The sequence below is a fragment of the Nyctereutes procyonoides genome, unplaced genomic scaffold (assembly GCF_905146905.1).
Source record: "Nyctereutes procyonoides isolate TBG_1078 unplaced genomic scaffold, NYPRO_anot_genome, whole genome shotgun sequence".
Taxonomy (NCBI): Eukaryota; Metazoa; Chordata; class Mammalia; order Carnivora; family Canidae; genus Nyctereutes; species Nyctereutes procyonoides.
The window spans coordinates 53977867-54002317 of record NW_026575133.1 but is presented as its reverse complement, the minus strand read 5'-3'; the positions used below and the strand labels follow the sequence as shown (position 1 = coordinate 54002317).

Below are 24451 nucleotides of genomic sequence, written 5' to 3'. Positions count from 1 at the left end.
TCAACACTAAACTATACCTTCAATTTCCTCTCTACCCTCCTATTTTCCAGCCACAATGACCTTCCTGTTCTTTCCAGAATATATTTTTCATGTGCCGGTTTCTGCCATTTCCTTACAGGCACACTCTTTGATTCCCTTTTGCACTTGTTGGACACTTACTCATCTTTCAATATATCACCTCTTCTGTGAAAAATATCCTGATGCCATCTGGCAGAACAAAAGTTCTAAATAATTTGGCCCCATCATATTTCACACACGCTTCTCTGATAAATGATTAATATTGTGTAGTGACGGTTTCTCTGCAAGCAGGGAACTTGGGAGTCAGGAATAGGATTCACTGCCATGCACTTGGCACACTGATAGGCCCTCATGTATTTGAGGAACTTAGTAATGGAAAACTTCTGTGTGGGCAGGTGAGGCCTCGTCCCTAAACTCCCACGCAACGCACGTGACATAAAAAGATATGCTGACAGAAAAAGTTTTGTGAGAGCTTTAATGGCACAAAATGTTTATAGCTACAAGTTATACATGTCTTGTAAACTGTATATAATGATACAAAGTGCTAACTAAATAGATGAAGAATGCATAATCACTTTGGCTCAGTTAATTCCAATAATTTCAACAACTGGTTCACTTAGAAATGCATCCGACTGGCTAAGTCTTCAATTTTCACTTTTTAGAATAGTAAATACTTTTACTGCAAAATAACTTGTTGCACTTTTCAATGTGCAAGTTTGTGCAGTTTTGCTCATGATTTTATTTACAAATATTTTTAGCCAGTTTTCATCAATCAAGAAAAATGAAGCCTGCCTTTTCGTCCCCCAAATTGTAAACAGGTGTAAAGCTTTAAAACATTAATCTTAAAATGTCAACTATTAATTGTTGAAGTCTCCTTTCCAATCATGCAATCTGTTTCTGTTCAACACAAATCTGGGTAGGAGCATAAACATGTATTCCATACGTTAGGGCTATCAATAAATACTGCATGATTTCATCTTAGGAGAAGTTTTACTGTGATCATGTACTCATGTTTTAAGTAATAGTCCAAAATTTCACAGATATTTTAAGAAAAAGGGAAGAACTAAATTTATTTCCAATGTTGAAAAAAAATCATAAATATACCCAAGTTCAACCATACTACTGATAGAATTGCTACTGTAGTTCAAAAGAGGGCAATGTGTTGCCAGTAAAAAAGTTGCTCTTATTTTTAAGGTTAATTTAACTTTTCCCTCCAGGATACCAACTGTAATACTAGTTGCATATTTAGCAGTTTAACAGTTTAGTTCTTTCAACTTTATCAGCCTTTCCAATTTTACTCAGGCTTTTCAAAATCAGTGGGCCATCAGATTCACTTTCTTTCCAAAGAAATCCAAATATGAACACTTGAAATAAATAGATTACAGAAGGCAAATCAAGTGTTACCAGGTTTGAGAATAAGATAGAAACAAGATATAATAAAAAGAGATCTAAAATCATTTAGACATCAAGTGCTAGAAAGAAAACATAAAATAATTCAGAAAACTATTTTGGATATATCATCTTTCTTAAAGATAACCAGCTATATTCTTGAAAAAAGATAGTCAGAAATTAACTTTTTTTTGTTTAACCTGTAGATTATTTTTCACTATAACACATCCATTTTACAAAACTTGATGTGAAAGACAACAGAGTTAGTTTCTGCAAACTGGCAAAGCTGGTTGCCAGTGTTCTTATCCAAGGCATATCTGATGTGCTTTATTTAATGAATAGATGGCCAGTTTTAAAATTAACAATGGTTCTCTAGTCAATAGTAATGTCTATATCATAAACAGTAATTATTTATATATAAAACATATAATAGTATCCCCTTCAGAGCCATGCTAGGTGTTCCAAAATCCATCAAATCTACTTAGAATAACTGATAATTCTGCTGTTTTCTAACAGTTTGGTCCTAAAGCTTCACATTTTAAAAATGAACAAACAGAACAGAAACAGTCTATTATTGAAGGAAGCTGCCGAGCACTCTGGAACTGCAGGAGTCGAACACGACTGATCAGACGGCCCCGGAGAACATGACCGGTGCCCGCACGGTTGCGGGCACCACCTTGGGAAGCTTGTGCAGGTAAACATTAAAAAGGGAGCAATCCAAAGAAAATAAATGGCATCTTTTTAGAACTTTGTCAACTGTTTCCACAACCCAAGTCTGTTTTTCAAAGTTGCATAAGGGCTTGGAATCACTCTGAAACAATTATCTTCAGAGTTTAAAGGCTTCAGAGTATAAGCGGGGCTTCCTAAAACAAGAAGCCTGTATTTATAACACAAATTGGAACTCATTCCAAAGCCCCTTCTTAAGAATTAAAACAAAAAAACAAAACTTAAAGTCATGAAAAATTCACATGCAGCTAAAGCTAATATGAACGTAAAAATACAAACACACACAAATACCCAAAGCAATTTCATATGTTTCTAGGCCTGAGACGTTCCTTAGGAGAAATAAAGATTTTACACCATAGAAAAGACAGCATTACAACATACTAGAATTAAAATCTGCTGATGTAGTTTAGTTCTTATTCTGCTTCATACCCATCACTTATGTAGCCCGCCTCCTATAAATTAAAAGGCGCCATTAGGAGGCTGTTTAGACAAAAAGTGGCTCCAAAGCTTGTTTAAAATAATTTTTTATTGCCCAGGATATTTTTTTTCTTGTGTCTTATTTTGTTTGTTTTCTTTTTAAACAACTATAAATTCAAGCTTAAGGAAGCTTGCTTTGTCTTGGAAAAAAAAAAAACCAGTAATGAGAAAGCTGTTCTATCATTTGCTAACCTTATCTCATTTTAAGAGAGAGATGGTAGTCATCTTGCAAGAGTAAAATTTATACCATGAACGATGCAGGTCTAAGTCTGGTGGCACTAAAAGGAGACAATAGCATTGTTGACAAAATTATAATCTGCTGGTGGCATTTGCGGAAAAGAAGCCCTTGCAAATTTCTAAATAACGGTAAACTCTGTTAGGAAATTCTAAAGTGTCTTACAGGCCAAAAAGGGAATGAGGTTAGTAAAATGCCTCAACAGAGTTTGAATAAAATACTGGATTGGAGAGTTACTAGAACTTGGATATGTAAAAATAGGGTGGTAGGTTGGGTCATGCTTACAATGGTCTCAAGTTCAAATAAACTACTGTGACAATACACCACTTCACAGGTCACACGCTTTTCCGGGGCTGTTCTTTCCTTTCCTTCAGTAGGTGCTGGCAGAAGGTGTGCTCAGTCGCTTTCCAATATAGATGCTGAAAGGAAACAGAGTGCAACGTGTCTCATTGGTTTCAACGGCTGCATACCAGCTGTCCGCAGGCTGAACTGTACCTAACAACTCTAAAGGTATATGCGCACAGTTCCCTAACACCCTGAAATCACTGCTGACTTACTTAAAACAAGTCACCAGCCAGCCAAACTGGTTTCATGTAATTATGTTTACTCATTAGGCAGGACTGGACAGTATAGGAGCTGTGATCAGACAAAGTAAAACCAGAGAGAACACATCCCTCCAAAGAACAAAGCACAGCCAACTTCCTTTGAGATGCTCCCTTAGAGTGGGCAGAAAGTTCTACTGATATTTCACATACAAAATACAGTAACATGCCAAATTACAAAGCTGCCAGTGCTTTATAGTAGGCTCTTAACTAACCATCTAACTCTTTAGGATGAAGGCCTAATATTACTCTTCCATGCCACGCAAGTATTTTTCTTAAATAACATAAACAGAAGGAAAGGTAAAGCAAATAGGAAGCTAGTCCCACACCCAGTGTCATTAAAACCAACTTTCTCAAATCCTTTTTTTCTACATTCATCTATAACAATACTTATTCCAGCAAGTGAGAAGATCTGAAGACTCATGAAAGGAAAAGATACTCGAGGTATAAAAAGCAAGTCCTTGAGGGCAAATGAACTACCTGCAGTCAATACTGAAGGGGCATTTAAACTCCTCCCCCTGCCTGCCCTCACACCAACCCCATTCAATACTCACCCGCTCCCTGCCTCCACAAACCCCTTCCATCCACTCTGCTGTTTGTGATCACAGCCTTCACCATCACAAAAATAGATCAAGTACCCAGAAAGACAAAAGGAGTCTATGGGAAAGTCATGTGTATGTTTCCACATTTATGACTATAAATCTCTCTCCCATATGCTGAGCTCTCTACAGGGGAAGAAAGGGGTCACATAGCTTTTGCATATTATAAGAGAAAATGACTCTTTGCACATGCTTAGTCTTTAAAAAAAAAATAACACCTAGTATTTAACTCCTAAAATCTTATAAAAATGGGTTTCCTCAATTGTTCCATCAAGAGAATAAAGAATTTAAAAGACATGCCAGAAAAATTCATCAGTTACAGGTAAATGTGGGGTCACCTTTAGAAGAATAAATGAAAATGCTACAAAGAAAAAAAACAGGATCCCAAACCAACCTACCAGTTTCACTCAAAGACTATTCAATAAAACAGTGTATTTTCCCATCTGGGGGAAAAAATGTTCAAATCAACCTCAAATTTATATACTTAAAGGTTTGTTTACTTTAAAACTTAGCTAATCTTGGGATGCCTGGGTGGCTCAGCCATTGAGTGTCCACCTTCAGCTCACGGCATGATCCTGGGGTCTGGGATTGAGTCTCACATTGAGCTCCCTGTGAGAAGCCTGCTTCTCCTTCTGCCTATGTCTCCACCTCTCTCTGTGTGTCCCTCATGAATAAATAAATAAAATATTTTAAAAAGTGTATTAGAGAAAAAACTTAGTTAATCCTGATGAATCACTAAATTCTACCCCTGAAACTAATAATACACTATATGTTAACTAAATCGAATTTAAATAAAAAAGAGAAAAATAAATAAAAATAAAACAGCTAATCTTGAGTAATTATAAACAAGAATAAAACACAAAAGGAAAAATCAAGCATGGAAGAGCCCACCTAAAGATGATCACTGAGAGGATTAATCTGAACAACTTATTTTCAAATAAGAAAAATCAAACTCCACTGTTAAAAATGCTTACCAGTATAACAACAGTGTATCAGCTTCAACAACTCTTTTAAGCTCTCCCTATTTGCACTAAAACATTAAAAGCAAAACAATACAAACTGTTTCATGCATATCCCTTACATGTGGAAACAGAACAGGGGAATGAAAGGAAAGAAAAACCCGTCAGGAGTCCACCAGTACTTACCCTAGCCCCAAAGCCAAAACATGAGAGAGGAAGAGAGACGGAATGAACACCTTAAGGAATTCTGCGGAGAAAATACCCCCTTTCTTCATGGCCCCACTTTTCCTCATGCTTAAAGAGACGGAGCGTTTGGGATGTCTGAAGTGGAACTCCCTGGGGGAAGAAAGGCAAAGGATGGATCAGAATTGCACTTGCTGAGAACTTCCTGGGACCAAGCAGGTCGACAGCCTATGAGTGGGAACGGCACCCTTTGTGTCCACCGAGGAGACACGTGCAAGGACTTACTTAGGTGGAATGTTTTCAGGTCTACTGGACCAGTCGGACACCCAGTCTACACTTTTCTTCAAAGCATCAACTTCTTTCTCTCCTTCTGCAGCTTCTTCTTCTGACTGCAAAGAAGAATTACGACTTTAAAAAAGAAAAAAAAGGAAGACCAACTGTTCCTACTACTAAAGACAAATCTAGACAGAAAATGTAGGAAAACTCTAAGGTTGTGTGTCAGCAATTTTTATGTAAGAAACACGCCAGTTTTCTAAAAAGGCTGACCAAAGGATTTGTGATCAGGGCGTTCACTATCTTAAAAGGAACCTGAGTGGGCTTCATTGTTGTTCTATCTAAGCAAAGGATGTGAACCTAAAAAATGTGTACTTTGGCCTGCAATGGTAACTAAAATGTGGAGAGTATTAATAACTGTTGCATCTGGGTGATGCTTACACAGAGGCCCTCTGCAATAGTCTCTTTACTTTTGTTTGCACTTAAAAATTTTCATTAAAAAAAAAAATCTCCAAAAGTACATGCTAACCAATATAAAGTGATAAGAAAACAAGTAGGAGATATGATGGGGTAATAAATAATAATAGTATTTATTAATCATTCATCAAGAGAAAAGCATCATTCTAAGCACCTAACATGCATTAATTTTTACCTGCAACAACACTATAAAAATGAAAATTATTAATATTCCACTTTACAGATGAGGAAATGAAGAGAAATTCAGTGCCTGAGGTTCAGTAAATAGTAAGAGACAGGGCCAATATTTAAACCTGGGCAAACCGTCTCAAGAGCACCCAACTCCTAAGCGTTGTTTTACTGCCTGGAAGGAGATTATATTTTTTTAGGCAAATCACTATGTAAACATTTCCCAAAGTTTATTCAAAACCACTTAAGCTAAAAATTTTTGGAATCATTTACTTTATACTGACTTAGAATTTGACATTTTTTACATCAGATAAATGACAAAGAGGTCCTTATTCTTGCTAATGATAACCTACAGTTTCAGGGTGAGAACAAGCAAAATTCCCAATAATAGCTTCTCTTTTACGAGAACCCACAGGAATGAGGTGTTTCTAAAAAATAACAGCAATATTCACTCAGCTTTAAGGAATGTGATGCTAGGACCTCAAACCCAAGGATCTCAAAGCTAAGAATTGTTTTGATCTGTTACTTTGTTTGAATAGGATTCCTTCTTTGACCAAAGGTTTCATTCTTTTCCATAGATAACTATGAAATGCAGGGCTTGATACAGCCATGTGATTCTTTTTGACAGGGCTAGTTCTCTATGAGCTAGGTGCCCCAGGAAGGCAGTTCAGAGAGTAAAAGGGGCTACTCTGTATCTAGAGACTATCAAACCGAAAGTAAAATCCCTGTGGATTTTCGCTACTCTGGTAGTATCATTCTTATTTAGTTCTGTCAGACTTGGCAAATTCCACTGAATGACACAATGTAGCCTTTAGGATTAAGCTTTTTCCATTGGGTATTGAGATTACTCAGAATCATGAGTTGGCTCTTTGTGGATTACATCTGAAAACATCCTAAATAAAAAAACAATAGGTTGTTAAAATTTACTTATAAATCAGTTTGTGTACATACAATATCTAACTATATTCATCACACTACATGTCACTTCTGCTTAGTTTCCAACTGTGGCCTCACATGCCTCTCCTCAAAACTGCTCAAAGACCGAGGTTTAAAATTGTGAACAAGTTAATATTTCCTATTTTCCAAGAGGATGAAAATGTAATAAGATTTTATGTTCTAATTTTTTTTTTTTTAAGACAATGTCACTTTCTCTCAGTTGAGTGAAGCAAAGTTATCTTTGGACTACTCGTAAAAAACAAATTCCCCAAATCAGTTTAGAATGCTTACCTTTAAAACCAAGAATCCTACGCTATCCTCATTTACTACTGCTGTGTGCTTCCCATTATTAATCTTAAATTTACCAGTTTCAGGTTTTAAATTACCTTCCAATCCTGAGAAAAATGCACTTAATATGGTAAAAATGCACTTAATCTAATTAAATAAGATTCATGCTTTTAATTAAATCAATAACCCTTTCTCTACACCTACATCTAAAGAGTCTGATCATTTTAGCCTGTTCTCTGTCCCCTACCTTCAAAGCACTTACATTTTCCTTCCCTGGTCCACGTCAAGTTCTCTAGGTCTCTATGTGTGGCTATGCACAGAATAGGGTCCATGGACAGATAAACCCCAGTTTTACAAGGGGGAAATGGTAGGTCATTTTCAGTCTCTATCAGTGACAGTGATATCCAACACTGTGTTGGCCTCTTCAGTCCCAGAAACACACTGCAAAAATGACTTCAAGAGACCTCCAAAGTCTATTTAGTGCCTTAAAACGGAGGCTCTTGAGGACTATGGTCATAAAAGTATAGTCTGAATGATCCTTTCCTAAATGTATCACACCTTAGGCTTCCTCATACTGTAACTCACCAGGAACATCTTAGTTCATTCTCATGACCTTGGGAGCTCTCCTGAAATCAATCCCGTGCACCAACTTATTTTAGTAGATGGCACAGGGGCTACATGCTCAGACAGCCCTGGTTTCGATCCTGGCTCTATCATCCACTGGCCTTGTGATCTCAGATTAGTAATTAAATGAAGACAAAGCCCCACTTCTATTTGTTCTTGGAGCTAATATCACCTCTTTCACTAGACTGAAAACACTGAAAGTGGGAAAAACCTTTTAACCTTTTTTAAAAATAAATTTAGCATCTAAAATATATCTAATATATATTAGTGTCTTTCCTTCCTTCTCTCAGAAAAGGCTGAAAATGTCCTATATTCCTTGTATAGACATATGTAAAAATGTTCGGTAAGAATAAGTCCCATGACAGAGTCCTGTGGTAAATGCTTCTGTTTGGTAATCCTAAATTTGCTTCTCATTTAAGAAAAATATCCACTCTCCCAAACCCTAATGTTAATTTTTATTTATTTATTTATTTATTTTTATAGATTTATTTATTTATTCATGAGAGAGACAGACAGAGAGACAGAGACACAGGCAGAGGGAGAAGCCCTTTTTGAAGGTTTAAATAAATCACACTATGGATTTCTCTCTTATTAAAAGTCTTACTCTAAAAAACATATTTTTCTTAAAGGACTTAAGACTGCTTTTCCAAAGACTTAACTGTGTTTAAATGGACTGCTTTGTTAATATCGCTTACCAACAACGTTGATGATAACTAACATTCCTTTAGGTACCGGTTTCTGAATTGGGACCACACTAGCAATACGACCATAATCCAACATGGAAGCCAAACATTTTACATTTTCTCTCCTGAATTTCACAAATTCTTCTGGAATTCTAGGATGGATGCAGTCAGCACTACGATTCCATTTAAATTCAATCATCAGTTAAGGCTAATTGTTCACTGCCACTCCATGAATCAGGATAGCACATCTAAGTATTCCATTAGGTTGTTAGGGGAAAAAGTATGTGTGGAAAGGGAGGGAGGTCTAAGATCAAATAAGCTTGGGCAACACTTGGTTTAAACAGATTATTCCTGTGCTCACTTCGGCAGCGCATATACTAAACAGATTATTCTACTACAGAGATTGTCAGAGCCTTTAATGTGCTATGTGCTGTAGCTACTGGCAGGGCGGGGGGAGCAGGGTGAAGGAGCCCAGGGACTGTATTATTTCCACTTAACTTGACTTCAGAACTATCACATGGAGGAGCTTCCCATTAAGCAAATTGTTCCTCAAAACACATTCAAAAGAATGCTAATTTAGATTTTCAACTTGTGTGTACAAAGGGCAGTATGAATTGAGGACATCTTCCTAAGGGAAGACTATAACAAAGAATTAATTTCATTTCTCTTCCCTGGAATTCCTTAGTACACTTTTGCCATGGAAACTATGTATTTTCTTCTTCACTAGTTACAGCTTATGCACATGGCAAAACCAACATACATCAGTCAGCAATTCAACAGCAGTCAGAACATCTCCATACACGTGAGCCTCCTCTATGATACAAAGCTCATCATTAAATAAATTTATATTCAATCTGTAGATTTTCTAGGTTTCAGAGAACAGTATAAGCAGAATATGGGAAAAGCAGGGAGGAACTGTGCAGCCTCATGAAACAGAAAAAATACTGGGTGGACCCAAAATATTATGCACAATATTTCTAGTGCGAAGGCAGAACAGGACATTGTATAGAGCAAACCCCACAGAACAAAGTTTCTGTCTGAACGCATTTAAACACTCCTTTAACAAATACTCTGCTAGCACATGAACTCAGTAGAAAAAGGCAACAGTTCTTGTCCTCATGAATTTGCACTCTGGCACTTTTAGGTGAGCTGACACATCACTAAAGTCAAGGGCTGGCCATGAGCATTCTAAATTGTTAACTACAGGGACGCCTGGGTGGCTCAGCGGTTATGCATCTGCCTTCAGCTCAGGGCGTGATCCTGGAGACCTGGAATCAAGTCGCACGTCGGGCTCCCTGCATGGAGCCTGCTTCTCCCTCTGCCTGTGTCTCTGCCTCTCTCTCTCTCTCTCTCTCACAAATAAATAAATAAAATCTTTAAAATAAATAGTTAACTACAAGTACTTACTTATCATAAATTTCAGAATATTAACCATATTGTAGGCTTTTAATACTATTATCCATCCATTTTATTAACAATGTCAACTCCTAGTAAGCTACATTTATCTTCTTTAAGGAACCCTGTAAAATTTAGATGAATTTTATCTCTAGCTGTTGAAATTTGTCTCAAGTCACTGTTTTGATTTTAGATGCATAGAAAGTTTTCATGCTGGGTTCTACAACTTTCCTTTTCATTCATCTTGTGAGCTTAAATGAAATATCTGTTCAGCTATTTATAAACTCAAGAAACTAGCCTGGGATACTGGAATGAAATATCATAGACAAGAATTTTCCAATTCTTTTAGAGTGATAGGGCCCTAACCTCTCAGGCGCAAAGGAGTACAATAAGGGCTGTATCATCCTAAGTAAATTCCACAATCAGAAACTGAAAACAGCTTCAAACTACTTTTTAAAGTCTTCTTATTCTTTACTTTAGTAAAACATACTTATTTAGAAGCTCACTCTTTTCCTAATTATCTAGTGTACATTAGAAAAACAAGCACAGACACACCATCTGCATGTGCGCGCACATACACACACCATCTGTGTGTGCACACACATACCTGAGAGCTATGGTCCCTGCTGGTGTGCATCTCCACATCAAACATAATCTGCCCATCTTCTTGTGGGGAAGGGCTAGAAGAGAAAGAATTTAACCATTAGTTTTAATTCTCATTTTGTCAAGTAAATTAACCTCCACTGGAAATTAGAAAATTGAAAGCTACAGTAGTATGCCTTTGAAAAAGCAGCAAATCAAAAAGTATTATCTTGACCCTAAAGAAAAAATGAAATTGAGCACTCTTATTCCCAAAATGTTCTGGAATTTTACGATGGTGATAAATTCCTTTGCAAGGATAAATTTTCTTATTTTTACTCTTTTTCCAATAAAGAGGTACAATGATCTTCAAATTCAGAAACCTAGTTGGGTTTTTTTTTTCCTCAAAGTTCTTTCATCATTAAATAATTCATCATCAGCGAGTCTTAAAATGTGAAAGCAGTTTTTTTGAGAGTCCAGCTGGTTGCCAGCCTCCTGAGCTTTCTGGGTATAATCTGAAACCGGCCCCTTTAAGAGGGCGCAACGAGAGGGAAAGAGGCAGACCATTCCAGGGTGGTAGGTGGCAGCTTTAAAGAGCAAGGGAACTTATAGACAAGGCTTGTCTTGGAGTGACATTAAGGTGAGCAGACCACACAAGCCTGCCAAATCTTAGAAGTTTATAGAAAGGCCTTAATTGAGTTTAGTCACATATACCATTCAAAAAGTCTCAACACCACATTGCTGTCTCAAAGCTGTATTCTTGAGGCAGCTTCTGGGAGCAGGGAAGGCAAGCGGAACGCACATTCCAAGGACAAAGGAGGGGATGGGGAGCCTCTAATTGCCCAAGTCCAGCTCCAGGGTCAACCTGCGATCACATATTCTCAAACACCTTCCCCCAACACTCTTTCAAAGGGTCTTCATGGTTTAAACTGTTTTCATGATACTATTATGATTTATTTGCCTTTTTCATTCTTACTGTCATATCTGTCATTCTTATTCTACGTACAGTGAAATTTTCTAAAGGCTACATGATGTGTTTTATCACTACAGACTGAATGCAAAAGCAAATGAGAATCTAGCTGTTATTTATTAAGTTAGACAGATTTGTAAAAATGTAAAATAATGCTGCTAGTTCAAATTTTTTTTTGGTTATGAAAAGGTTATTTTTCATTTCAAAAAGTTACTTATACTGAAATGTAATGGGTTCATTACTGTTGAATGAATCGTATTTTTAAATTTTGTTTAATCTCTAGTATAGTTAAATATAAAAATAAACACATAAACAAAAGATCTTTGGGGGTCCTAGTAATTTTTAGGAATGTAATGGAGTACTGGAGACCAGAACCACTATTCTACTTATTTCAGAAATATCTGCTTTGAAATATTTCAGAGTTATTATATAAGCTCATATATGAATACAAGACCTTCAATGAAAAGTATAAGATATATTCCCAGAAGTGATAACTTACAGATAAACTTTTAGAGAAGAACACATGCTCCGAAATACACTTGATGTGATAGATGAATACAACATGCTAAGTTCTATGTTTAATGTTATTAATGATTTCTTGTGTAATCACAGTAGGTAATTAGATTTTCCACTACACACCCCACCCTGCCAAAATCTAAGACCAAAGGAGGGATGAAAATGCTCCAGGCTTAACTGGTTTAAAGGAGTAGATGTTATCTGTTAAAGCTATCAAGAGTACATGTACAATGTTAACATATAGAGATGATGTAGAGACAGACTCTAAAATAAATAAGATCATCCAAAATGTGTCAGACTGATTCAGCCTAGGGGCCTCAGACTATTCTAACTGACATACAAGAGCCCCAAATCGGGATAGCAAAAGAGAGAAGCTGGTTCTGTATCATATAAATACATTAGCATATTTAGAAAATTTTTTCTTGAGGTAGAAATCTCAGGCGAGAGCACAGGAACCACGTGGAAGGAGGCACTCTTGTCCTCAGTTTACGGTCGTTATGCTCATGTATCACTGTTTCGTTCACAGCCAGAGATCAAGTTAAGGGCCAGCCTCACATAGCCAGGAGCAGGTCAGGGCAGTAGAATGACATGGTCAAGAACCCTACAGATGCACTGCTCTACTTCTATTCTTATTTATCACTGGCACCAATCTCACTCAGAGAAATACTAAACATTTCACTGGTAAACGGTTTACTACTTCTAACAATTGGGAATGCATTAGAGTTTCAACCCTGGCTCATGTTAGAATTAGCCAGGGAGCTTTTAAAATATCCTAATACCTCTAACCCACCCCTGACAACAGACTAAGAATCTCTAGGGATGTGGCCTGTGCGCTGGTATTTTTAAAAGCTCCCTGAGTGTATCTAGTGTGTAGGCTGAGAACTCCTGCAACAGGGTAAAATGCAAAACAAAACACATAGGGGATATGATGGAAATATATCTCTGGAATAATTTTTAAATTGAAAATATGGTTGACCCTTGAACAATGCAGGGTGCCAACCCTACCCAGCACAGTCAAAAATCTGTGTACAACTTCTGACTCCCCCAAAACTTAATTACTAATAACCTACTACTTTTGACAAGAAGCCTGACAGATAACATAGTCAATTTACACATATCTTGTATGTATTCCTACAATAAAGTAGGCTAGAGGGAAAAAATGTAATAAAAAAAAAAAAAAACCCTTAAGGGAAAGAAACGACATTTACCATACAGTACTGTGCTTTACGGAAAAAAAATCCACATGACTGTGCAGCTCAGACCCATATCATTCAAGGGTCACTGTATATATAAACTAGCCTTGGGATGAATATCCAACAATCCTAAAATGTTTCCACCTACAAAAAACATTTCTCAACGACGTCAGATATGGAGATGCATGCCCATCCAAATGATATGAATTTTGAAGACATTTTAAAATGTTAAGATGTGTTAGCACAGGAGAGTATTACTGAGTTGGAGTCAAAAGCCCTCTCTGAAAAATGACCAGGAAGCCAAATCCTAAACATACATAAAGTGAGGGACAGGAAAATGTTCAAAAGCACATGCCACGCCTCGCTTCAGGTGTTTAGAAACCTAACTTAAATGTGGTCACGGGAAGGTAAATTCATATTTGATCACAAGTATAACTACTAACCAGGAATGAAAAGAGATGACCAGAAAAGCAAGCAGGTGACTTTTTCTCTGCTCAATGACAATAGCAAGTGAACAACAGGTTAAGAGACACACTGATACCAATGCTCAAGGGTCTTGTACTTGAATGCATAGTAAGAGCCTCATAAAGAGGCCTAGAACAAGCAGAAAACTTCAGAAACCTATTACAAGTCTCAAAATAAAAATGTAATATAATATAAACTTCATTCTGAAAGACAGACGAATGCTGTTGCAACTGGAATCAATGGCAAGCTGTTCAGCAAAGAGCCATCTGCTCTGCTTCTGCTTAGAACAAGAGCCATCCCAGGGTACTAAGAAGCACAGGGACAAAGGCAGGGATGAGATGGGATGGTGGGGGTGCACAGTGTGCTAGAGCCAGCAAACCAATCTTCTGCTTCCTTGGTAACATCACTGGATTATAAGATATCCAGGAACTTCAGACATGACCGAACTTCTGTTTCTCTTTTTAAATTTATTCTGACAAATAAAATATGCTATATATGCAATTTTTACAAAGTACAAAAATATTCAGAAGAAAAATATCCATAATTCCATCTCTTAGGGATAATCACTTTTATTTTTAGTATACATTTTTAAGTGTTTCCTTAGTCTTTTTCCTTATGCATCTGCATTTTCTACATGACTAATGTCAGTTAACTCTTAATTAACCAGATCATCCTTTATCCCATAGTGCTAACAGTATGGCTGTCATCAGACTAAGAAGTGTCAGGTATACCACCATGTATTTAACACCTATCCCTCAAGAAAAAAAAAAAGCTTACACTGAAAAACAAATGAGCAATTCGGTTTTATTCCACTCATACATATCACTGTATCCTTACTCTTTCACCAAAAGCAGCCCTTCATCAATGGAATTACTTTCCCCAAGTCAAAAGTAGAAAAATGAGGTCTGAAAATAAGGTTCTGCTGAAGAAACAGGATGGTCTTCCAAATTAGCTATCTTTGCAGACCTTGCGCGGTCTGCATACACCATACAAATACTGCTGTAACTTGAATCAATCACCAGTTCCTATGACTCAAACATGTTACTGAGGGTCTGCTACACACCAGTACCATGACTGTCAAGGGTACAAAAGAGATGCAACATGCCTTTTGGAGCCTCATCGTCTGGAAGGGGGGACAGATACATAAGAGATAACTGACAGAATGTGATCTGTGAAACAGGGTCACAAAGGAAAATTGGAGAAAGCTCATTAATTCTACAAGTAAACATTTATGCCATTGACTTTTAAACTGATAAACATCAAAAAATGATACAATCTAAATAAGGAAATTGATTTAATCTAGGGAAAAACACCAGGCACTCAAATATTTGCCAATTAGCTATCTGATTTAAATATACATGCTGCAGTAAATCAAGAGTCCTTTTTTTAAAAAAAGATTTTATTTATTTATTCATAAGAGACAAAGAGAGAGAGAGGCAGAGACACAGGCAGAGGGAGAAGTAGGCTCCAAGCAGGGAGCCCGATGTGGGACTTGATCCTGGGTCTCCAGGATCACGCCCTGGGCAGAAGGCAGACACTCAACCACTGAGCCACCCAGGCGTCCCAGGAGTCCTATTTTGTCAAATTAGAATGAAACCAGATTTTTTTTTTTTTTTTTTTTTTTGGTGAGAATTAACCTTATAACCCATCTGTATGGATCTCACTTACCTGTCACAGTGAGAACTGGCTCTTGAACTACTCTGGCCTGATTCATGCTGTGCATCCAAAAGAATCTTCTCCATGTCTCCATTGTGGATAGAGGATGAGGAAGGTACATGTTCTAGCCCCCCATTTTTCCCATTGCCATTATCATTGCCATTGCTGCTGTTCATGGGTAGCTCCACCCAGGAACCTGTTGGACAAGTCAGATAGCTTAAGTTAACCACAGCAGAACCAAACTCTGTCATGTGCGCACAGATGCGAATGTGGTGAATTCTGATAAGAGTTCTGTCTCGCCTCAAAGCAAATCCAAGAGTATTCCGAAGAAAATAAATAAGGAGCAACAGAAGTCTAAAAATACATATAGTTTCTCTTCCTGAAGTGGCTCACGCAATCAACCAATTTAGAAGAAGCTGGAACTCTACAACGAGGATCTTAGAAATGTGCCTTTCAGCCAATTTTCTCTCTAGTTAAAGCTTAGTTTATATCACTGAAAACTTTGAGAGTGCTTTTCAAAAAATAAATGGTTACTTTATTACTACTTATCCTTAATATTTTAAACATACATATGTTTAAAATAATATATACCTATTTTTCTCACAGTCTACTTCAGCTAGTTAGTTGTATCCTCCCCAGATGAAATAAACCAATGGCTTAGAAACTTTATAAAAAAATATCTAAAGAAGTTAACAATTGTCCTAATTAGCACAATTGACAATCTCCTATAGAACTTAAATTCAATCATAAAATTTTCCATTTGTGTACAAATGTGCAGCACAAAATTAATGCTCTTAATTTTATTTATTTATTTATTTTTAAATGCTCTTAATTAAATCCAGGTATAACACCAAAAATTCTGAAAAAAGCTTTCTCTCTATCCCACAAATTAGCTTCTTCCATTCCTTTATACCTCACCTCGTTTCTTTTTTTTTTTTAATTTTTTTTAAATTTTTATTTATTTATGATAGTCACAGAGAGAGAAAGAGAGAGAGGCAGAGACATAGGCAGAGGGAGAAGCAGGCTCCATGCACCGGGAGCCCGAGGTGGGATTCGATCCCGGGTCTCCAGGATCGCGCCCTGGGCCAAAGGCAGGCGCCAAACCGCTGCACCACCCAGGGATCCCCTCACCTCGTTTCTATACTCTCCCTTATGCACTAGCCATACCTTGTAGATTTGTCCTTTCTTCTCTCCCACGACTTCCTATTTCCTAGGTTTCATTAAGCCTTGTTGGTTTGGGGGGAGAAACTACACATCTGTACAGGAGACAGGTTTTCTCAGGCCAACAGTCAAAGAGGGTGGAGCCACAGAAAAGGGGATGTGGCCCTGGTAATTTGGATAGCTCTTGAATATTTCTTACTGGCTCAATGAGTTTGCTGATCACATTAAGGTGCTTTTTTTTTTTTTTAGGGTGCTTTAATTTTAATAAAAATTGATAATAGTAGCCACCAGACCAACTTCACAACAAAGACAGTGGAGGATTTTCTTCATAATTTCCATTCCTTACAACAAATTTTGTTTTAGAAAATATCACCGAGCAGTTTGGGAGGGCCATTCCTCCAAACTCTCAAGAGAAGTGTAGAGTTTTGTGACTGAACAGCCCTCCACCAGTAAATCAGAAAAACCACCCAGAGAGGCTCAAACCCTAAATGCACTCTCAATGAGGTAAAGACTATTCTAGATCCAAAGTGAACTCAACATCATCCTCATATAAAGGAAAAGCTCAAAGGCAGACCTGGCTGGAAAACTGACTCCACCACCTACTCTCTGCCTGTCTGAGCTTCAGTATTCTCATTTGTTAAACAGATATAAAAATACAGACCTCTACCTCTCAGAGCTGCTCTGAGGATTAAACATAGGACATAGGTAAAGTGCCCAGTAGGCAGGAGATATTCAGCTACCCACTAGTTAAACAAGTTTATATTTGTCAAATACTTAGAACAGTGTTTGCTAAATAAAAATGAGGTTACCCTTTCCTTCCTTTCCCTCAAAGGCAGTTCCAGTGGGTGTCACAGTCCCATAACTGCCACCAAATCTCTGGGACTGTGCTGCCAACCAACACAGTTGTAGGACATCTGTGTGACCTCATTCTATACACAAAAATGGACACACACAAGACAGAACTTAAAAGGGATTAACAAATTCAACTAGCAAAGCTAAGACAGATTTTTAACACTAAAGGTAATTTAACTAAGTAAATTGGAGTGTCCCTGGAGTATATAAGAAATATGCCAAAAGCATCCCTAAATTTAGAGTTCTACAAGCATTTTAACTGGAAAGACAGAAAAAGAAAGAGGTATATAATCAATTTTTTTCGTACTCATAGTGTTTTCTAGAATTTTCAAGCTCTTTTTAAACCAGCAAATCTGTTCTTCTTGTACAAAGGCCCAAAGTGCAAAATAAAACAAACAAAAGACCTGAGCTGCTCTGAGTAGAAGAACTAAGGAACCAGGAGTTCCCTGATGGGTCTCTGGGGAAGCCAGTCTTCCCAAAAATATTATTCATGTTCACTTCGAGTAGCTGATCAAAGAGAAAACCCACTGTAACAGTATCAGCTTTTCCAGACCTTACTTTTTTGAAGGACTTCCAGACCAGTATCTAAATTCTACTTTCTGCATTAAAAATATATGAGCAATCATCACCTCAGGGACTTGAGAAGACATAACTTGGAAAAGCTTAGTAAAAGTGATCTCTGTGACTGGCTTTACATTCAGCATAATTGAGGGCATTTCTACTTAAGGCAGACAATATTAATCTGGCACATATTAATACGGTGATTAAGAGCACAGACGGAAGGCCAACTCCCACTCTATGACTTACAGCCTAGACAGGTTACTTAACCCCTTAACAGTTTTCTTGTCTGTAACTTGGGGATAATAATTATATCCACTTCATAAGGTTGTTAGAAGGTTGAAATGAATTCAGCATGGAGAAGAATAAGGAAGGTCACTAGTACATGGTAAATGCTACATATTACCTGCTATTATACTCTTTGGTTTTAAAGAAATTTTTCTTGTTGCGAAAATGTGTTTCTTGAAAATAAACCCATGTAAAGTACAAATACCTTTCCTCTCAATCTCCTATTCCTACTCCCAAAGAAATCCACTTTTAAGAGATTCATATGTAAACTTTCAGAGCTTTTTCAATTAAATATATTCAGTTTTATGCTGTTTACAAAAAATTGAATTGTATTATACATATTTTTCTGTAAGAAGTGCTTCTTCCCTAACAACTTATAAATGTCTTTCAATGTTAATGTATATTATCGTACTTTATTCTTTTAAATTGCTTTGCATCTCAACATAAGGATATGCCATAGTTTAACCATTATCCAAATGTCAATGGTTAACCATTACACAAACTATTTCTAATATTATGTTACTACAATCAGGTCTTCAATGGAGGATAATTTGACAATATGCATTAAGACACCTAAAAAGGGGAGGCCTGGGTGGCTCAGTGGTTGAGCGTCTGCCTTTGGCTCAGGTCGTGATCCCAGAGTCCCAGGATCCAGTCTGGCTCTGCCTATGACTCTGTCTCTCTCTCTTTGTGTCTCTCATGAATACATAAATAAAATCTTAAAAAAAAAAAAGACACCTAAAAAGGTATAATTCCCCTAACAATTCTCTTCCAGATAGATCATCTATGGAAATAAACATTATTGCAGAGAAAGTTATTCACACAGATATTAAAAGTTTCATCTTTTGACTACACTGGGGGGGGGGGGACTTGTCTTCCTCAAGAGATGGACTACACATGCTTTTCATTACCTACTTCATTCCTGATTTACAGCTTCAGAATTTCTTAATGTTCTAACTCTATCAAATCTCACAAAGTCCCCTTCTACTTGGAAAGGAAACAAGACAAGATATGAGGATTGTGCTGTTCAAGCAATACAGAGTAGAAAAAAATCTGAGTAAATTTCCCTCCTAATAATTAGGCTTTAAAATGAGAAATGGCAGGCTCTTCCTGTTATATGTTATTTTAAAAGATTTTATTTATTTATTTATTCATGAGAAACAGAGAGAGGCAAAAAGGCAGAGGGAGAAGCAGGCTCCCTACGGAGAGCCTGATGTGGGAGCTGATCACAGGATCCTGAGATCACAACCTGAGTCAAAGGCAGACACTCAACCACTGAGACACCCAGGTGCCCTCTCCCTTAAAGATTTTAATATACTTATTGATGAGAGACACAGAGAGCGAAGCAGAGATACAGGTAGAGGGAGAAGCAGGCTTCCTACGGGGAGCCTGATGGGGCACTTGATCACAGGACCCCGGGATCATGACCTGAGCCAAAGGCAGACATTCAACCACGGAGCCACCCAGGTGCCCTCTACCTGTTACATTAAAAGATGACTTACAAAGTGAAAAGTGTTTTTATGCCAGAATCTATATATATACAATACATGAGACATTTTCTAGTTTAAGTCTTTAAGAATTGGTAAGAGAGTCAAAATTGCTAAGAGATTCACACTTCCACATTTTGTAATATAGCACATCGTGAAGGTTGGTCCAGTAATTGTGATTATATTCATGACTGTATGTTGTATATACTCTGTATAGTTTTATAATCACTAGTTTAATCCTCTTGCAAGAAGGGGAGTGGGAGAGCTGAGGGATAGAGGAAGAGAAAGAAGGAAGAAGAGTCTCTCATTTTTTCCTACAACTTTCCAAGGTCCCATGTGTAACTCTTCTCCTAACCAGGATAACACATTTCATTATGTCTTATATTCTTTCCTCAAAGCCTTTATTTTATTTCAAGCACCTGATGCTCCAATCCAGACCAAGAACAGTCACTGACATTCTTTTTTAAAAAAAAAAAAAAAAAAAGAAGAAGAAGTTGGTCGTTTTGCACAAGTGGATACTTACACCCAGTAACTTAGGCATTCAAAAACAGTATCATGAAGCAATGAAGTTTCACATGCCATAGCCTTAAAAGCCTTCTCACCATACTGGGGAAGCCAAGTAATCATGGTTGAAGATGTTTTAAAAAGGAAAAAAGAAAAGAAAAAAAGTCTGTACTTCCTACATTAAATAATAAGAATTTTACTACTGCCTTGATTTTTTTTTATTACCTACAGGATTATATAGCATTAATGCCCTATACAAATATTCTTAAGTAACTTGATAGCTTTCTCAAGAATAAAACTAAGACTGGAAACTGAAAAAACATCATTTTAACTTTGCCAGTAGTTCAGATATTTGTCTACTGATTTGTAAGGAAAGTGAACAGTTCCCCTACAATGGTGAACTAAAAAAAAAAAAAAAATTAAGTTAAATTAAAAACTCAGAAAAATATTTCACTATTCCAAATATTTCCATAATTTGCTGTTAAAACTCTGTTTTGACTCCTGAACTGAAGAAAAATCCCAAACCACAGATAATCTGTACAATGAGTTCATCTCCTGTGTTTCACAGTTGTGCAACTTTACCCAACAAAGAACTTCAACTTATCAGCAATTTGGGTAGTATTAGATGTCTGAATAAGTTGTTTTGCCCAGTGCCCAAAAATCACTTGAAGGAATCAGGAAAGCTTCTTGTTTTGTTTGAACCACTGTTGTATAATGAACTGGGGTGGGGGGGGGGGGGAACCAACCAAACAAACAGAATAAAAGGCTAAAGGGGAGAAATTAAATATGGCACTGCCTAAAAGCTTTTCAGTAACTTTTCAAAGCTCACCCTACCCAAAATAAAATACTTTATATCTATCCAGATTTCCCAAAGCAACATTTTGATATCACACAGAGACTGAGTGTTCTTCCACTTTTGTTAAGAGCTAATATAAACGTAGCAGCAACTGATTGGCCAAAAACATCAAATACTTCACAGGTCTGTCAGACACAGAGATAAACATCACATACAGCTCAACAAATCCCATTTGTTGCTGTTTTCGTTAAATGGTCAAAGGAAACTAAAATTCCTTTTTTTTTCCTGTGCAATCATGTAATCATACCAACCAAATAGCTAACTTGTAAGTACTGCAGGAAAACAGTGAGTACAAGTAAACAGTACTTTTTACTCAAGTAAAAAGAGCCAGATAGGCAGATCACCTCTGTACATTAGGTAAAATAACATACTGAGGGAATAGGAAACACACTTAACCAGGAGATTCTGAGCTACTGACCGTGTCCTGAAAAGTACACTAGATCTTTTGAAAGTAAAAAAAAAAAAAATCTCAGCTCTAGATCCCAGCCTGCTGTGAACATGGACAACACACTTTTCTCTTGTTCTCTTTACCAGTAAATAACAGAGACAAGCTACCTCTAAAGTCTCTTCCCATTCTAAAAAATTCTATGCTTCTAAAAGAGTATGCTAAAAACGGGTAAGTACTGTTTTAATTGCACATTAACAGATGAAGCAAATAGCCTTTGAAGATACATAAATTAATCCTTACTGTGGGAAATAACATCTTACATTCCAGAACATAAAAAAGACACTTGAGTTTCAAAAACTCAACATCTAAGAAAGTCACCCATCAAAAGATGGTACAGTAGCAACAAACAATGAACCTTAAACATCTTGAAATACTCAAATTCTGGGTGGCTCAGTGGTTGAGCCTCTGCCTTCAGCTCAGGGTGTGATCCCCGGGTCCTCGGGAGGGACCAAGTCCTGCATCAGGTTCCCCTGCAGGGAGCCTGCTTCTCCCTCTGCCAGTGTCTCTGTGTCTCTGATGAATAAATAAATAAAATCTTAAAAAAAAAAAAAACCCTCAAATTCTAACCCCATCTTGTGGGGACAGGAACTCTTCTCTCTAAAATAATTTTTAGGCCATGTTGGAACACCTCCTTCTTACGAAGGAGGTTGCAATGCCTTTGAATGCTATTTAAGCATCCAAATGATTTTTAAACGATTTCATCTAGCCATCTGCTAACTGTCCCAACTGCCTCTTTCACGAGGTCAATTACAGAAAGGTTAGGCAAGAATCTTTGCAGACTGAGCTTTCAAGACAACTGGGAAAAACCTTATGGACAAGATGTCTGAGCACCAGAATGTTATGATGAGCAACTGGAGTTGGTCGTAACTCAAATACTGCACATTAACTTCCAAGAGCCCGACGGGATCAATGTGGTTTTAATCCCGTTCCTGAATATTCATTGCCCCAGATTCCATGATTTATGCTATCTTGGACCGGTCAAGAGGCTGTTCACAAAAGGTTTTCAGGGTACACAACTCCATCGTTTCAAAAACAAAGCAAAAAAAAAAAAAAAAAAAAAAAAAACCTCACTTGGGCCAACTCTCAAAAAAAAAAAAAAGTAGCAGAGTCGCCTGACACCCCCCCCCGCCCCCGCAACGCGATACAAGTGACCACCAAATTACCAAATGATTTTCCTGACCCGCCTGTGGTTAACAAAGGAAGGGAACAGGAGGGCTCAGGTTCCGAGCCCTTGGGGAAGGGCGAGCGGGAGAGCTGGGGTCGGCCGGGCCTGAGCACCGCCGCACACCTGACCTCCCGCGCGTCCCCCGGCCGCCCCCTTCCCTAGGCCCGCCGCCCGCGTCCATCCCCCAGCGTCCCCGCTGCACGTCCCCATCCCTGCCCACGTCCCCTCCACCGCCCGCTCCGCCCACCCCGCTCCGCGCGCCCCAAGGCCCGCCCCCCCGGCGCTCCGATTGGCTCTGCCCAGGGGCCCACCACAGGTGGGAGCGGCTCGCCCCCCTTCCCCTCCCACCCACCTGCCCGCTCCAGCTCGAACCCAAGCAGCGCCCCCACCGAGACCCCAGGACGGAGGGGAGACGGGGCCCGAGGAAGACTGGAGCGCCTCCTCCTGACAGGTGACGGGAGCTGTCAGTCACCCGCACATCCTCAGCGCTGGCCAATGAGCTGCCTTCTCCCCCCGCCCCCCGCGCGGAGCTGGCGGCGGCGGCGGCGGCCGGAGCAGCTCCTCCACCCCCATCCTCTTCCCCGAGCCCCCCCCCCCCCCCCGGCCCAGCACTCACTGTTGAGCCCGGCTGGCGGGGGCAAAGGCTGTTCACCCTCCTCGCAGTTGTTGTTGTTGTTGTGCGGGGGCGGCGGCTGCTCTACTAAATGAGACGACATCGTCGCGCTGCTGGAGGAGCCGCGGCCGCAGCAGGACCGTCTCTGGTTCTCGGGCAGCAACACAACAAGCCGAGTCCCCCGCCCCCTTTTGTGCGCCTGCGCAGTCCCTCCCCCGCCTCTGACGTCAGGGCCCGCGCGGGCCACGTGATGACAACACAACAAGCGGCGGGGCGGGGAGGAGGCGTTCCCGGGCGAGCTCCGGGCCGCGAGACGCGGGAGTCGCGCTGACACGCGCGCCGGGAATGAGTTCTTGCGTGTCGTCTGTACAGGCCTGGTGGAGTGACCAACGCGGCTGGCGCGGAGGTAGAGGTTAGGGAGAAATGTGTAATGAGGAGGCGTGGAGGTAGGTGCTCCGTGTTGGCGCCCACATCCCCTACAGCATCTCCGCCACCACGTCCTAGCCAATCCCGGGGCGTTTCTTTTCCCACGTCCAGAAGGACTCGTTTCTGGGATAGGTATCCTGGTGACACAAAGGAAGCAAAATCCCCGGCGCCTCCCTGTCCTACACCCTAAAGCAAAGCTGGCGATACATGAATGCTCTGATCGGGGAACAGTGTAAGGCAGGCCAGAATTTTTACTTGTTAAAGATTTTTTTTATATATATAAGTTTTAAATTACACGTGTAACACGTGATCCTTGTTTAAAACAAAAAAAAAAAAAAAAAAAGGAAAGTTCCAGGAAAACATACAGAAGAGAATAACCACCTGAATCCCATCAGCCTATTTCTGGGGCTTGACATGGGAAGCCATGTTCCCCATACCTGGGTGACAGTAAACCGCTTTATGATCGCCAACACTCCACCTATTTCATATATCCACGTCTTTGTCCTTTCCTTGGTCTGAGCGGCATGCATTTCTCTCAGTCACTTGTCTTTTAACTTTGCTTCGCTCTGCACAAGTTCAAAATTTTCATGCAACCAACTCTATTATTTTCATGTAACCTGGGAAACACCCTCACACCAAGATTTCAAATCTGTTCCTTATAGATTTTTCTGATCTTCTTGTA

At 38.9% G+C, this 24451-nt stretch overlaps 1 protein-coding gene across 1 annotated transcript; it reads right to left on the bottom strand.

The window, feature by feature from the left end:
• Nucleotides 1–475: 475 nt before the first annotated feature.
• BNIP3L (BCL2 interacting protein 3 like) lies at nt 476–23526 on the bottom strand. The gene is made up of 6 exons (XM_055300361.1): nt 23347–23526; nt 15424–15607; nt 10640–10712; nt 5474–5577; nt 5192–5341; nt 476–3264 (listed from the first exon to the last, which is right to left on the bottom strand). The coding sequence occupies exons 1-6, from the start codon at nt 23444–23446 to the stop codon at nt 3216–3218; spliced, it is 660 nt and encodes a 219-aa protein (XP_055156336.1). The 5' UTR covers nt 23447–23526; the 3' UTR covers nt 476–3215.
• Nucleotides 23527–24451: the final 925 nt, after the last annotated feature.

Bases quoted from the DNA above. Each gene is read 5' to 3' on its own strand.
- BNIP3L (XM_055300361.1), bottom strand. From the start codon at position 23,446: ATGTCGTCTCATTTAGTAGAGCAGCCGCCGCCCCCGCACAACAACAAC. The intron at 5,578-10,639 runs GTATGTGTGTGC...TCTTCTTTGCAG, and splicing joins GCAGGGACCATAGCTCTCAG to TCAGAAGAAGAAGCTGCAGA. The intron at 3,265-5,191 runs GTAAGTACTGGT...GTTTCCTTTCAG, and splicing joins GTTTTGGCTTTGGGGCTAGG to CATCTATATTGGAAAGCGAC.